Source organism: Chaetodon trifascialis, chromosome 21 (assembly GCF_039877785.1).
Source record: "Chaetodon trifascialis isolate fChaTrf1 chromosome 21, fChaTrf1.hap1, whole genome shotgun sequence".
NCBI lineage: Eukaryota > Metazoa > Chordata > Actinopteri > Chaetodontiformes > Chaetodontidae > Chaetodon > Chaetodon trifascialis.
This window is the reverse complement of record NC_092076.1, coordinates 2,507,748-2,520,000: the sequence shown is the minus strand read 5'-3', so window position 1 is coordinate 2,520,000 and position 12,253 is coordinate 2,507,748. Positions and strand designations below refer to the sequence as shown.

The following is a 12,253-nucleotide window of genomic DNA, read 5'->3' as shown; positions in this document are numbered from 1 at the left end:
TCTTAGACCTCCACTCCTCAAAGCTGCAGGTAATCAGATTACCTTGAATCACTTGCAGCACCTTGAACTTGGGACTGGGCTGCACCCTTCGCTCTGTTGGTGAAGCAGCCTTGACTGCGTTCACTGCTGCTCCGTCACAACAGTGAGGCAACAGATGTGTGTGCAGCTGCAATCAGGAGTCTTATGCAACACCACACCTGACGGTCTGCATGTACCATAGGTGGCTGCCTGCCATTTGGCACAGATTCTACAGTACATCAGCAAGCACGCGCAGGTTGATATGGAGCTCCACCGTTCACCGGTTCACCACCGAAAGATACGCAACCTTACATTAAACATGTCTGTGAAGGCAGAAGGACTGAATGAGGAATGCCTGAGGAATTACTTCCTCTTAAATTGATCACCTGTGTCAGTAGAACAGATTTAACTGGGGCTGAGACTAATGAGAGTAATTTACTGATGAAATTTCTCAAGATTTGCTCTAAAAAATGTTAGAAAATAGTGAAAAAATGTCCGTCACAGCTTATTTTAGTCTTATTTTGTCTGATGGAAAGTCCAAAACCCAAAGACAGTCAGTTAATTATTACAGAGGACGAAGAAAACCTGCAATTATTCACATTTGGAAGAAATACTCGATATTTTACTTGAGTAAAAGTAGCAGTACCACACTGAGGAAATGTATAAATTAAATATAATACTCAGGCATTCAAAACTCTTCTTAAGTAAAACTAATATTAACATTAAAATACAGTTAAAGTGCTATAAGTAAAAGTACATATTCAGACATAGACTCATATATATTTCATTATCTAATTATAATTATTGATGCATTCATGTGTATTATTGCAGGTAGTAATTCTGATCACCTTACATACTGCTGCTAGATTAATCTGTAAAAGTACATCATAATGTTCTGCTTGATTATAATTTGATATGAATAAAGTAACTAAAGCTGAGTGGAGTGAAAACTGCAATATTTGCCTCCCAAACTGCAGCGGAGAATAAAGCAGTATAAAAAGGTACCTCAAAATTGTGCTTATACTTGAGTAAATGTGCCTCCTGAAGCCTAAAGTCAGAGTCCAGCTCGTCCCAGTTCAAAGTGTAACTGGTGAGCGCGCTCACTGGTTCTGGATCAGTCCTCTCTGCCTTAAGGCTCCCACCAGGTGATAAAACGTCACAGTCAAGCTCCGCCCCCTCCGCCTCCATCACTGCATGCTCGAGGAAGAGAGAACGTGCTCTTCCTCTGCGTCAAAGCGCCCAGCGACAGCGCGTGAAACCGGAAACGACGTATTACACCTTCATAGTAAAAGTCTAAGTGCCAAGTATAAAAGTGATTGAATTATTGATTGATTTATCCCTCCGGAGACTTCAGACGCTCATCTGTGCCCACTGCCAGCAGATCAAATAATATTTTTTTATATTTCATAATACTGCTATTGCCTCAGCTTTATTTGAAGCATATTCAGTCTTATTTAATTGCTCTATGAGCAAGTGATCACATCTGACTACAAACTGGCCATGGATTGACATTTCCCCTGTCCACGTTTCCCCTGGGGGACAGTAAAGTTAAAGGTGAAAGATAAAACCATAATACAGCTTGAAATTGGTTCCTTCTGATGTTAGTCTATGCAGCCTGCACAGGGTTATTTCACAGGTTCAAACACTTGCTGACCATCATCTGAGCCCGTATCAACACCACAAAACTAAAAAGGTGTCAATATAGAGCAGTCTATACCATATTTAAGGCCTAAGTGAAGAATTACACGTTGCCAATTGAATTGATCACCGCGCTGACAGGTTTTATTTTGAAAGTCCAGACCGGAACATGAATGTTTCAGCTGGCCGTGGTGGTCGTTAGCTGCACAGCCTTCAGTGAAGTGAGTGACAGTGCTGAAGAGCATCTGGCAGCAGTGCATCCTCCCGTCGCCCCGGACTGTACCCGGCGACAATCCAGCGAATATCATCCGGATAAACGAGCCGCATTCAGGCTGTTCCAGGCGGTCAGCGAGGCCGGTTCGGCGCGGTCACATCCCTCCAAAACCCCCCAGAAACTTTCCCATCTCCGGCGGAAGAAACGCTGCTGAAAATGAACGAGAGCGAGCTCAGTGCGCCGCTGGCGGAGTACGACTTCGAGCGGCGCTTCGACCAAAGACGAGCCCTGGAGTGGATGCAGGAGAACTGGTACGTACAGGCAGATGTTAGCGGGCAGAAACACCGCACAGTGAGCCGGAAATGTCGGCGTGTGAGAGCCTGCGGAGGACGGTGGGCGGTGGGCTCTGTCCGTGCTTCATGTCCGCCGCTGCTCGCCATGCGGAGCCGGTGTCTCATGCTCAGGTCACACCTCGCTCCTTCAACGCGGTTTCTTTTGCTCGTGAACTAAATCTAATCCTCATCTCAGGCTGAAATCCTGCAGGATTCGCCTGAGTTATCTTAAGAAAGCGCTGGATCCCGTTTTACCCGCTTGAATTCAAACGTCCTTGAGGATGAAGAGCATGACTCGATCAGCGCTGCCATAGGCCAGGCTCGGTGCGAGCGGACGCAGGGTTTAATCCACCAGCAGCCGCTTAAATGACACATAACTGCATGCACACATAAATTCTGCTTTTTCTGGTGTGTATGCGCTGAGAGTGTGTTGACGCGGAATACGTCGCGTGAACGCGTTCCTCATTGTCCAATTGAACGGCGCGTAAAGAGGGAGTGATCCCTCGCGGGGAAACCCAGTAAGACCACATTTTTTAGCATCCAGGGCCCCGCGAGAGTGAAACCAAATACAGCTGGTTTCACTCTGACAAGCCAGTCAGCTGTCAAATGAAGCCCAGGGAAGAGAGCAGCCCCGGGCCCAGCAGGAGGGATGAGGACACCTGAAAGGTTTGGATCTCCTTCAGAGTGTGTGTCCCACCTCCACACAGGTCCTGGATCAGTTCAGGTTACGGCTCTCTGCTGGATCTGCTGTTGTCTCTGCTGGAATCACTGTATTAGAGAGCTCGATCTCAGAGCCGACGATAACCGATTAGTTGTGTCAAGCAAAAGTGGCAAAGATTCGACAGCTTTGGCGCCTCAGATGTGACGATTTGATGCTTTTCTTTGTCACATGTGAGAGTAAATTTACATTTTTTGGACTGCGGGTTGTTGAAAAAATCAGCGTGAGCACAGCAGGTGGAGTTATAACAGGGAAGATTCACTTTCACACGTGTGGACGCCCCGCAGCGTCTCAAATTACCTGAAACAAATCACCTGACACCTCTGCAAGCAAACCCTCTGGGGTCAGAGGTCAGGGGTCAGCTGGTGGTTTTGCATTAAACTCTGCAGTTTTTTATTCTCAGTGTTGACGAGTTTCAGTCAGGGCCAACAAAGAGGCTCAGCAACAGCTCTGAGTATCAGCTGTCTTCTTCATTACGTCCACGTTAATGCTCCTCATCCTGCACACACACACAAACACACACACACACACACACACTCACACTCACAGTTGAGGAATGTAATTAAAGGCGACGTCGTGATGCTGCAGTTTACAAAGAGGGAGGTGCTCTCGAACGTATCACTTCCTGTTCTCAGGTATTAATGAGCTGCTCACCTTTAGTCTGCAGCAGTAGCTCATCACACACTCACTCACACACACACACACACACACACACACACAGATATCTGTATCAGTCACGTGCAGAACGCTGCTGTGAAAGACTCCTGATCAGGATTCATTGATCGTCAGACAAATGATTAACAGTCATTTGAATAATAGATCATTTATGAATAAAAAAAAAAATGCTGATTCCAACGTCTCACATGAGGATTTGCTGTTTTTGTCCATTTCCTGTGTCTGAAAACTGATGAGCTTTGTGTTTTTGTGAAAACAAGCAGTTTAAAGATTTTACAGACTCCAGATTAATTTCAGTATTTCACTTCCTGCTTTGGTTTTGGCTCCGCGCTGGTTTTCCTGCCTCCATCATGGTGGACTGGGAGCGGCTGTCGAAGCCCCCATCGCGTTAACTGGGTCAAGCAGCCGCGGCAGCAGCATCAGCTCGGCCTAATGTGCATGTGCCAATCTGGATTAGTCATCTGGTGTATTCCCAAAGACACACGCACGCAGGAAAACATGTTTTTTAAAAATCTGCTCGTCATTCATCGTTTCTCTCCCGCCGTTCTGTATCCGGCTCATCTGCCCAATCAGCTGACCTCCGCCGCTCTGCTGCCGGCTGTAATTGAAATGATATCGGCGGTGGTGGCGGAGCGGCGCCCGGTTAGAAATTGCCTCATCACCCGGGGTAGCAGTCTAAATGGTCAGCGCGTCAGCCGCTAATCTGTTAATCCTGTGCTGTGATTACATCTGAGGACGAGGCCGGAGTCAGGAGTGAAGGACATTTTTCGATTCATCCTTTGAGAAGGACGCCGTGCGCGTCACGTGTCGACCTGGCCGGCGGCCTCAGGACCGAGCAGACGGCCTCATCACGTCCTGTTTGCTCTGGTTCGTTCACCCTCATTGTGCAATCCGGGCGCGACAGCTCGACGTCTGTACGAGCGTCCAGCGTTTCGGGGTCTGACCGAGGCGGTTTAAGGTCCAACGGGACTGTTTGTAACCTGATAAAGGTCAAAGTCCGTGAGACAGACAGACGATTCACTGTGAGTCTGAATCATGTGATCGTCTTCACTGAAATCAAACAGGACATTTAAGGCCAGTTTATTAGGTACACCTGTCTGAAGCTAACGGATCAGCCTGCAGTGAGCCATCCTCCATGAAGGCCGAACTGTTCAGACTCTGCTCAGACTGTTTTAAAGAGGTGTTGCTTCAGCTTCATTTTGGAGGACATAGCTTGTCTCAGGTGTTTCGTTGATTAGAGGCTGAACGCAGACGCTAACTTCCTGGTTCTTTTCCGCAGTGCTAACGAGTGTCACGGTGTGTTTGCTGTCCACAGGAGCAAGGCGTTCATGTTCTGCGGCCTGTACGCGGCGCTCGTCTTCGGCGGGCAGCACTTCATGAGAGAGAGGCCGAAGCTGAACCTGCGGCGGCCGTTAGTGCTGTGGTCGCTCAGCCTCGCCATCTTCAGGTGAGTCACTGACACTTCAGAGACGATTGTTGACAGACTGATGATGAAAAAGGTGTTTGGCTGCAGCTGTAATCTGCAGTCCATCAGAGGTTTAAAGGTTCGTTTCTGCCGTACAGGAAGCAGAAATTATTTCCTCGTTTATCTCGTAAACATCTGTTATGCAAGAATTCTGCATAAGGTTCAGAGTGCAGCTCACTGTTACAACACAGGCCAGGCCTTGACCCCCCCTGACGTGGTCAACTGTACATGTGTGCATGAGTTAATGCTTCATGGCCAAAAGTATGTGGACACCTCACCATCTGCCGAGTTTTGATTGGTTGAACATCTTCTTCCTAAACCACGAGGACTTTCCACCAGACGTTGAAGCTGCTGCAGGGACTCAGCATCAGCCAGCAGGGCTGCCCGTCCGCTCCATCTCGGTCCCTCCGTCCAAAAGACGAGTAATTTGACTGCATTCTTTCTTTTCTGGCTAAAAACAAGAGGATTAGACGACCGCTGCTGTTTGCACCTGCAGGAGGCCGGATGAGGGCAGGGAGGGATGCGTTCACACCTGAAAACGCTGAAACCAGTCAGATGACACGAATGTCACAAACACATTCCTCACTGGGTTTACAGGACAGAGCTGCCAGCTCAGAGGAAAGGCCAAACCCCCTGAGAGGGAAAATCTGATGCTCTGCTGAATGTTAAAGAACAAGCTGCACCAGTTTCATGTTTTTCTGCCTGTTTTTCAGACTGCTGACAGTGTACATGCTCACAATCAGACAAGAAGGCCCAGATTACAGTAATCAAAGAGCAGAGTTACGTCATCTGTGTGATGCTCATCTTGAAGTCCACACTGTCAGTGCTTGTGCTGCTCGTGTTTCCTCCACTGATCCGAGCGTGTTGGTGCTGCTTCCCGCTCTGGGTCAGTGTGTGATTGCACTGTGCTGCGATTGCAGGGCTTTTACGGGGTTTTATTGACATCACAGGGATGAGTAATGTCGAGCCTTTATGGCTGCAGCAGAGCTGGAATGGCGGACATGTGGAACGTGCTCTCCGCTTCACTGATGTTGTAATGAGAGACACCACCAGGTCGTAAAAATGACGCTTGTAAGGCTAAAGTTTGACTGAGGAGGTGTCGCTTCAGGGCTGCAGAGGGACAGAATCCTCTTTTTAAGGGTCGATATTGAATCTTTCAACTGGAAGTCCTGAAGTCATTTTCTGTTTTCAGCTCAGCAGAGTTAAACTGTTTGTTAATGTGTGTGTGTGTGTGTGTGTGTGTGTGTGTGTGTGTGTGTGTGTGTGTGTGTGTCCACTCTGCAGCATCATCGGCGCGCTGAGGACCGGACTGTTCATGCTGCATGTCCTCACAACCAACGGCTTCAGACACACGGTGTGCGACAACAGTTTCTACAGCGCCCCCGTCAGCAAATTCTGGGCCTACGCCTTTGTCCTGAGCAAGGCCCCCGAGCTGGGTGAGACTTCCTCCTCATGATGTCTCCTCACTGTCCTAAATGTAGCGTTACGCACAGATGCAGCAGCGGCAGACGTCTTGTCAACAAGACGCATGCAAAGCTTTTCACTTTTCTACATTTAACCTGCATTCACATGCAGACACACACAGACTTTAACCTGGAATGAGCTGAAGTGTGTTCCTCGCTGCTCTTAAGCTTTCCAGTGAATTTAGCTGCAGACCATTACCTTAAGAGCTGCTCCTGTGGACGCTCTGCTGTCTCCCTGTCTGCACACTAATTTACTCTCCTCGTGCTCTCGGTCGGACACGCAGACCTGATTGCTTTGGGAAATGGAGGCAGATGCTGAGGTGGCGAGAAAATTCCATTAGTGCATGATTGATACGGGCAGCTGCAGACAGGAAGGATGTCCGCAGCCTCCGGTCAGGCCATTAGTTTACTACAGGAAGTAAGATATGATGTCACGCTAACGCTGCTCACCATGCTCTGTAGCTACTAGCTGCTGTTAGCTCAGTTAGCCACGCAGCTCATGGCCCTGTAAGCTCACTGGGGTCTGCCCTGATGAACACTGCCAGATCAGGACTGAACACGGCCTCCAAGGCTGAAGGAGGACAGTGTGACGACAGGTGAAATGGAGCCCAGGTGATTTACAGCAGCTGTGACCAGGATGGCAGGAGAGCGGCTCTAGACGCTGCTTTTCAGAGTCCTGGCCGGAGCCGCTGTGAATCACCTCGGCGCTGCTCCCCTGCTGTCAAACTGGCCTCGTTTGGTCACTGACTCTGTTGCTGTCTCTTATTTGTTCATCTTTTACTACAGTAATGAGGTCAAAGTTCAACCGCGGTCTTGTGAATGACTTCCTCTTCCAGGTGACACGGCGTTCATCGTCCTCCGGAAGCAGCGCCTCATCTTCCTGCACTGGTACCACCACATCACCGTGCTGCTCTACTCCTGGTACTCCTACAAGGACCAGGTGGCGGGCGGCGGCTGGTTCATGACCATGAATTACTTGGTTCACTCTCTGATGTACACGTACTACGCAGCCCGGGCGGCCGGCTGGCGGGTGCCCCGCTTCTGTGCCATGATCATCACGGCCACCCAGATCCTGCAGATGGTGATGGGCCTGGCCGTCCTGGGCCTGGTGTACAGCTGGATGCACGAGGTGCGCTGTCCGTCCAACCTGGACAACATCGCGTGGGGCTCCCTCATGTACCTCAGCTACTTGGTCCTCTTCGCCTTGTTCTTCTACAACACCTACCTCAAAGGCTCGTCCAGGGACAAAGGATCCAAGGCAGAGTAGCACGTCTGCGCCGTGTCTGGCAGTCGTACTGAAGCGTGCCATAAGTAGAAATGACCAACTGTGAAGGGTCCAGAGGCCGGAGTCAGAAATAGCTAACTGGTTGCTCAGTCCTCCTCTTTTTATGACATTTTCACTTGACTTTTTATAGCATCTGTAGCTCAAAACAGTGATTCATCCGTGGATTTAGAGCAGTAGGAAGGAGGCCGGTTCGGACTGAGCGGTCTCATATGATCTCATGATTAGTGGAGAGAGCAGGATGGAAATTGGTTAAAGAAGGGAAAGGATATAATAATACTAATACTCACTTCGTTTAAATGATTGCCTTGGTTCCTTAGACTCCTGACCAGTAAAAAACAGCCACATGGGGGCCAAATATTTGCCAGAGGTGGTTAGCAGATGTTTGTGTTCGTACGTCGTCATTAAGAAGTGAGTTTTTGATGTAAACGTTGAAGCTCTGAACTCGGAAAAGTTCTCATGAATTTGAAATCGTTAAAGGAAAAGTTCAACATGTTGGGAAGTGCAGTTATTCTGCTTCTTGATGAGAAGATTGACGTAAACTGTTGAGCTGTGTTTAGCTTAGCTTAGCATAAAGGCTTTGACCTCCAAGTAAAAGACATGGAAGAACAAACATTTCTTCTGAGCAGCGTCTCCGCGGGTTGCCAGATACAGCAGGCCCACAGGTCTTTGTGGTCTTTACGGAGACGCTGGTGCTAAACATGGCAACCCAACTGTGACAAGACATCAGGAATAGAAATAGTTCTAGCACATAAAACCACAAATTGTCTTTAATATGTTTATGAATCAAGACACAACATGTTAATAACAGCTTAAAGGTGCTGATAGGTGTTATCACCAGGCTAGCTAGTCTTTCTGCTAAGCTAAGCTAAGCCAAGCTAGCCACGTCCTGACTCTGACTCTGGTCTGTATTTAGCCTGCAGACATGAAATCAACCATCTTCTCATCTCACCCTCAGAAAGAAAGCAGATTATTTCCCAAAATGTTCCAGAACTTTTCCTTTAAGCAGTTTCAGCCACGACTGTGAGCTGCAGGAGAGCACGAAGACCTCACAATGCACTGAATGAAGGAAGGGTGTTTTCTCATGTTTAGATTAGCATTTCTCACACACACACACACACACACACACTCTACAGTTAGCTCGTCCACTTGTTGATCTAAAGAAAATTAATCGGCTGTTTTGATGATCGATTAATCGTTTCTAAAGCTAAAAATGTCCAACGTAAACTGAAGGATTTGCTGCTTTTCTTTGTCATTTGTGACAGTAAACGCAGAGTCTTTGGGTTTTGGACAGAAGAGGTAATTTGAGGACGTCACTTTGGGCATTTTTTATAATTTTCTTGTGATATTTTGTCAGCTAAACTAAAATAATGGGCAGATTAATCGATGGTGGAAGCGATCTCCAGCTGCAGCCTTACAGCTCAGAAACCACGCAGACGACATGCTGATGGACTGATGGGACGTGTCGCATGTAGAGCTGCAGTCCTCCGTCCCGTCCTCTCTGCTCTTCTGTGAAAATGTTTACACTCTGTGCACATTTTGCCTTTGTCGTCTCGCCGGACGAGGCCCCGTCTCGTCCTTTCAGCAGGTGGATTCAGCGTGGCGTCGGCCAGATGTGTGAAACGGTGTGTTTGCAGAAGATTCGGATCTGTTTCATAAGTCTCAACCGTTGGCTTCCACTCCCACAGCCATAAAGACATAAAGACATGCCTGTAATCGCCTTTGTTTCTCAAGAAAAGAGGCAAAGTGTCACCGTGGTATCAGCGAAGTTCTCAACCTTTTGACTAATAATCGTTAATCTGCTGAGTGTTCAGCCCTTATCAGACGTCGAAAAGGCAGCCGGGATTCAGCTGATTGTACTTGAACTGAGAGTTTAAAGATCATAAAAAAGAACATAAACATGCAAAATGAGAATGTTTCCTCCAATGGACATAAAATAAGTTAATATAAAACTCAAATTAAATGACTTCTGTGATTAAATGAAAGTCCATCTGTGATTCTCATTGTGATGGTAGTTTGTCATGTTTTCACAGAAAAGTGCTGCCATGTTAATGAGTAATAAATAAATAAATATCTAAAATCTGACGTTCGTCCAAAGTGCACTGCAGGGACAGCTGAGTAACTGATCACATGATCAGAAATTAGAGAAAAGTCAGAAAAAAAGAACATCTCTGAATCCCTTCAACCCTCCCGTCAGCCCTGTGTTTATCTTTCAACCTGCATTCCTTCTAGTGGCCAGCAGGGGGCGACTCCACTCTGATTACATACAAGCTTATGAGAAAATGACCAAACTTCTGACCACAGGAAAGCGTTTCCTGATGAGTTTATGGTCTCAGTCGTTCGATTAAGTGTTAAGTACTTACTGAACTACGATTTAAATTGAACTTTATCGCTAAAACTGTGGGCTGCGACGACAAAGCGATGCTTCTCACACTGAAGTGAAACAGACGGCGGTGCTGCGATCGTCCATGCTTCACTCAAAGAGCTGCTAAGATAGAAAATGACGTGTCCCTTGTAAATAATAAGAATCTATTTATTTTCTTAATATATAGCCTCCAGCACATGCGACGTGTTCCTGCTAGATGTTAGCGTGTCCTCATTAGCATTTTGTTCCTCTTTCCGTCCAGACGTCATTTTTGTTTCTTCCTCTGCTGACAAGCTGACCACCGTTTGTGATACGGTGGTGTGATGTCATACCGTCCTCGCGTCCTTTCGGCTGACAGCAGCCCTCGAAGCAGCTCACAAACGTTGGCTGAGGAGGACTTTGGCTCGAGCACGTGGAGTCGAGCTGTTTGTTCTGCCGTCCCGTCAAACCTCTGACTGTGGTGGAGCGGCTGAGGGTTGCGTTCGACACGCTGTGGTTTCAGTTTTCCACCTTTTCGTCCGTCACACTTGGGTCTTGCAGCGTTCTCTGTGCAAACTTTACCACGTTTGACCTGTTGAGCTTTCAGCCTGCAGCAGGTGAAAAACGACATTCTGGCTTTTCCTCTGAGGTTTGCTGAGCGAGCGCTGGTGTTTCTGCCAGCGTAGCCTGAAGTTCAGCCTGCCTCAGTACTTCTCATGATTACTAAACATGTACTTTTACTGTAACACAGCTCTGAAGACTGTCAGCACTGATTCCAGGCCAGGACTTTACGTGTTAACACATTTTAAACTTGAAATCATTGTGAGTCGTGTGCCAACGATGCTTGTGTTTGTCTCTTCTGTCAGAGTCAGTGGTGTTGGTCTGTGCTTTATGATTCCTGCTGTAAAACATCAGAAAACACGCTGATTTCTCTCCTGTGGATTCTACTGTCGACTGCAAATGAAGGAACAAATAACAGTTCAAGGGCTTTCGATGTTGAAATGTGAAATACAATAAATCCATTCTGGTTTTAAAACGTCTCCGTTCATTGTTTCAGAGGACAGAAGAATAATTAGCACCATTAACTCAGTTAGTTTTCTTTATTTTAAGGCTTTAGAGCTTAAAACTAAACTACTTCAACTGACCTGTTAACCAATAAAAGTTTTATTCTGAAAGTCTACATCCATACTGCATACTTCCTGTTTATAGACGTATATATTATACCTGTTGACAGACAGAAAATCAGTGAAAAGTTCAAATATTTGCAACTGATTTCTAATTAAACACAAATTAATTTTGGAGTAAAATATTGAACAGAATCATATTTGAACGTTTGTTTCTATCGATGTCCCGCCTGAAAAAGTTCGTTTTGTCTCCCATTTTAACTCCAACTTCTTTACATCCTGTTGGCTGCTTTAGTCTTCGTATTCTATAAGATTATCGTGTTCGTAAAGTCAACTTTCACGAGAAAAAAGCCTGTTTTCAGCTGTGTGGTGATGCTTTTCCAGCTGATCCAAGAGGATTTTTGGATCTGGATCTGTTTATCATCACGACGTCCCGTCCGCGGGCCGGAGGAGTGTTTATCATTTATTGATCCTCTATCGGATCCGCGTATTGACACAAACGCTGCGTTCACGTCTAAGCTCGTATTAAACAGATAGAAAGTGAAGATTCGCGTGAATCGACTGACGCAAACGCGATTACAACAGGAGGCTCAACGAACGCCAACAGCAGACGAACAAGTTTATAAAACTGAGGCAGCTCACCGATGATCTCAGTGATCCACAGATCGAACAAACGGTCAGGAAACATCCACGTCTGCCGTGTTTGACCGTGAAAACTCCTGGAAACAGACGTCATCTTGTCTTCGTTTCGTCTGTGGAGTTTCAAACTAACGCTTTGACCAATCACGATCTGCCATGTGAAGCCCGGCAACCAGAGCAGCCAATAAGAGTCTGATCTGAACAGAAGGGCCGCCTCCTCTTCTCACAGGTCAACACTGAGCCAATCACAACCAATGTTGTAGATGACTGACACTTTGAATAGCCAATGAGATTCTGAATGCACTGATGAGCTGCTTCAGAGGTTATTTCCAGTTTAGATC

At 46.9% G+C, this 12,253-nt stretch overlaps 1 protein-coding gene across 1 annotated transcript; it reads left to right on the top strand.

The window, feature by feature from the left end:
• Nucleotides 1-1,862: 1,862 nt before the first annotated feature.
• On the top strand, nucleotides 1,863-11,175 carry LOC139349651 (very long chain fatty acid elongase 6-like). The gene is made up of 4 exons (XM_070990599.1): nucleotides 1,863-2,181; nucleotides 4,911-5,042; nucleotides 6,345-6,496; nucleotides 7,360-11,175. Exons 1-4 carry the CDS (start codon nucleotides 2,087-2,089, stop codon nucleotides 7,788-7,790), a joined length of 810 nt encoding a protein of 269 aa, XP_070846700.1. The 5' UTR covers nucleotides 1,863-2,086; the 3' UTR covers nucleotides 7,791-11,175.
• The last annotated feature ends 1,078 nt before the right edge of the window (nucleotides 11,176-12,253 follow it).

Coding starts and splice junctions, on each gene's coding strand:
- LOC139349651 (XM_070990599.1), top strand. CDS start 2,087: ATGAACGAGAGCGAGCTCAGTGCGCCGCTGGCGGAGTACGACTTCGAG. Junction 2,182..4,910: donor GAGTGGATGCAGGAGAACTG/GTACGTACAGGC, acceptor TGCTGTCCACAG/GAGCAAGGCGTTCATGTTCT. Junction 5,043..6,344: donor CTCAGCCTCGCCATCTTCAG/GTGAGTCACTGA, acceptor TCCACTCTGCAG/CATCATCGGCGCGCTGAGGA.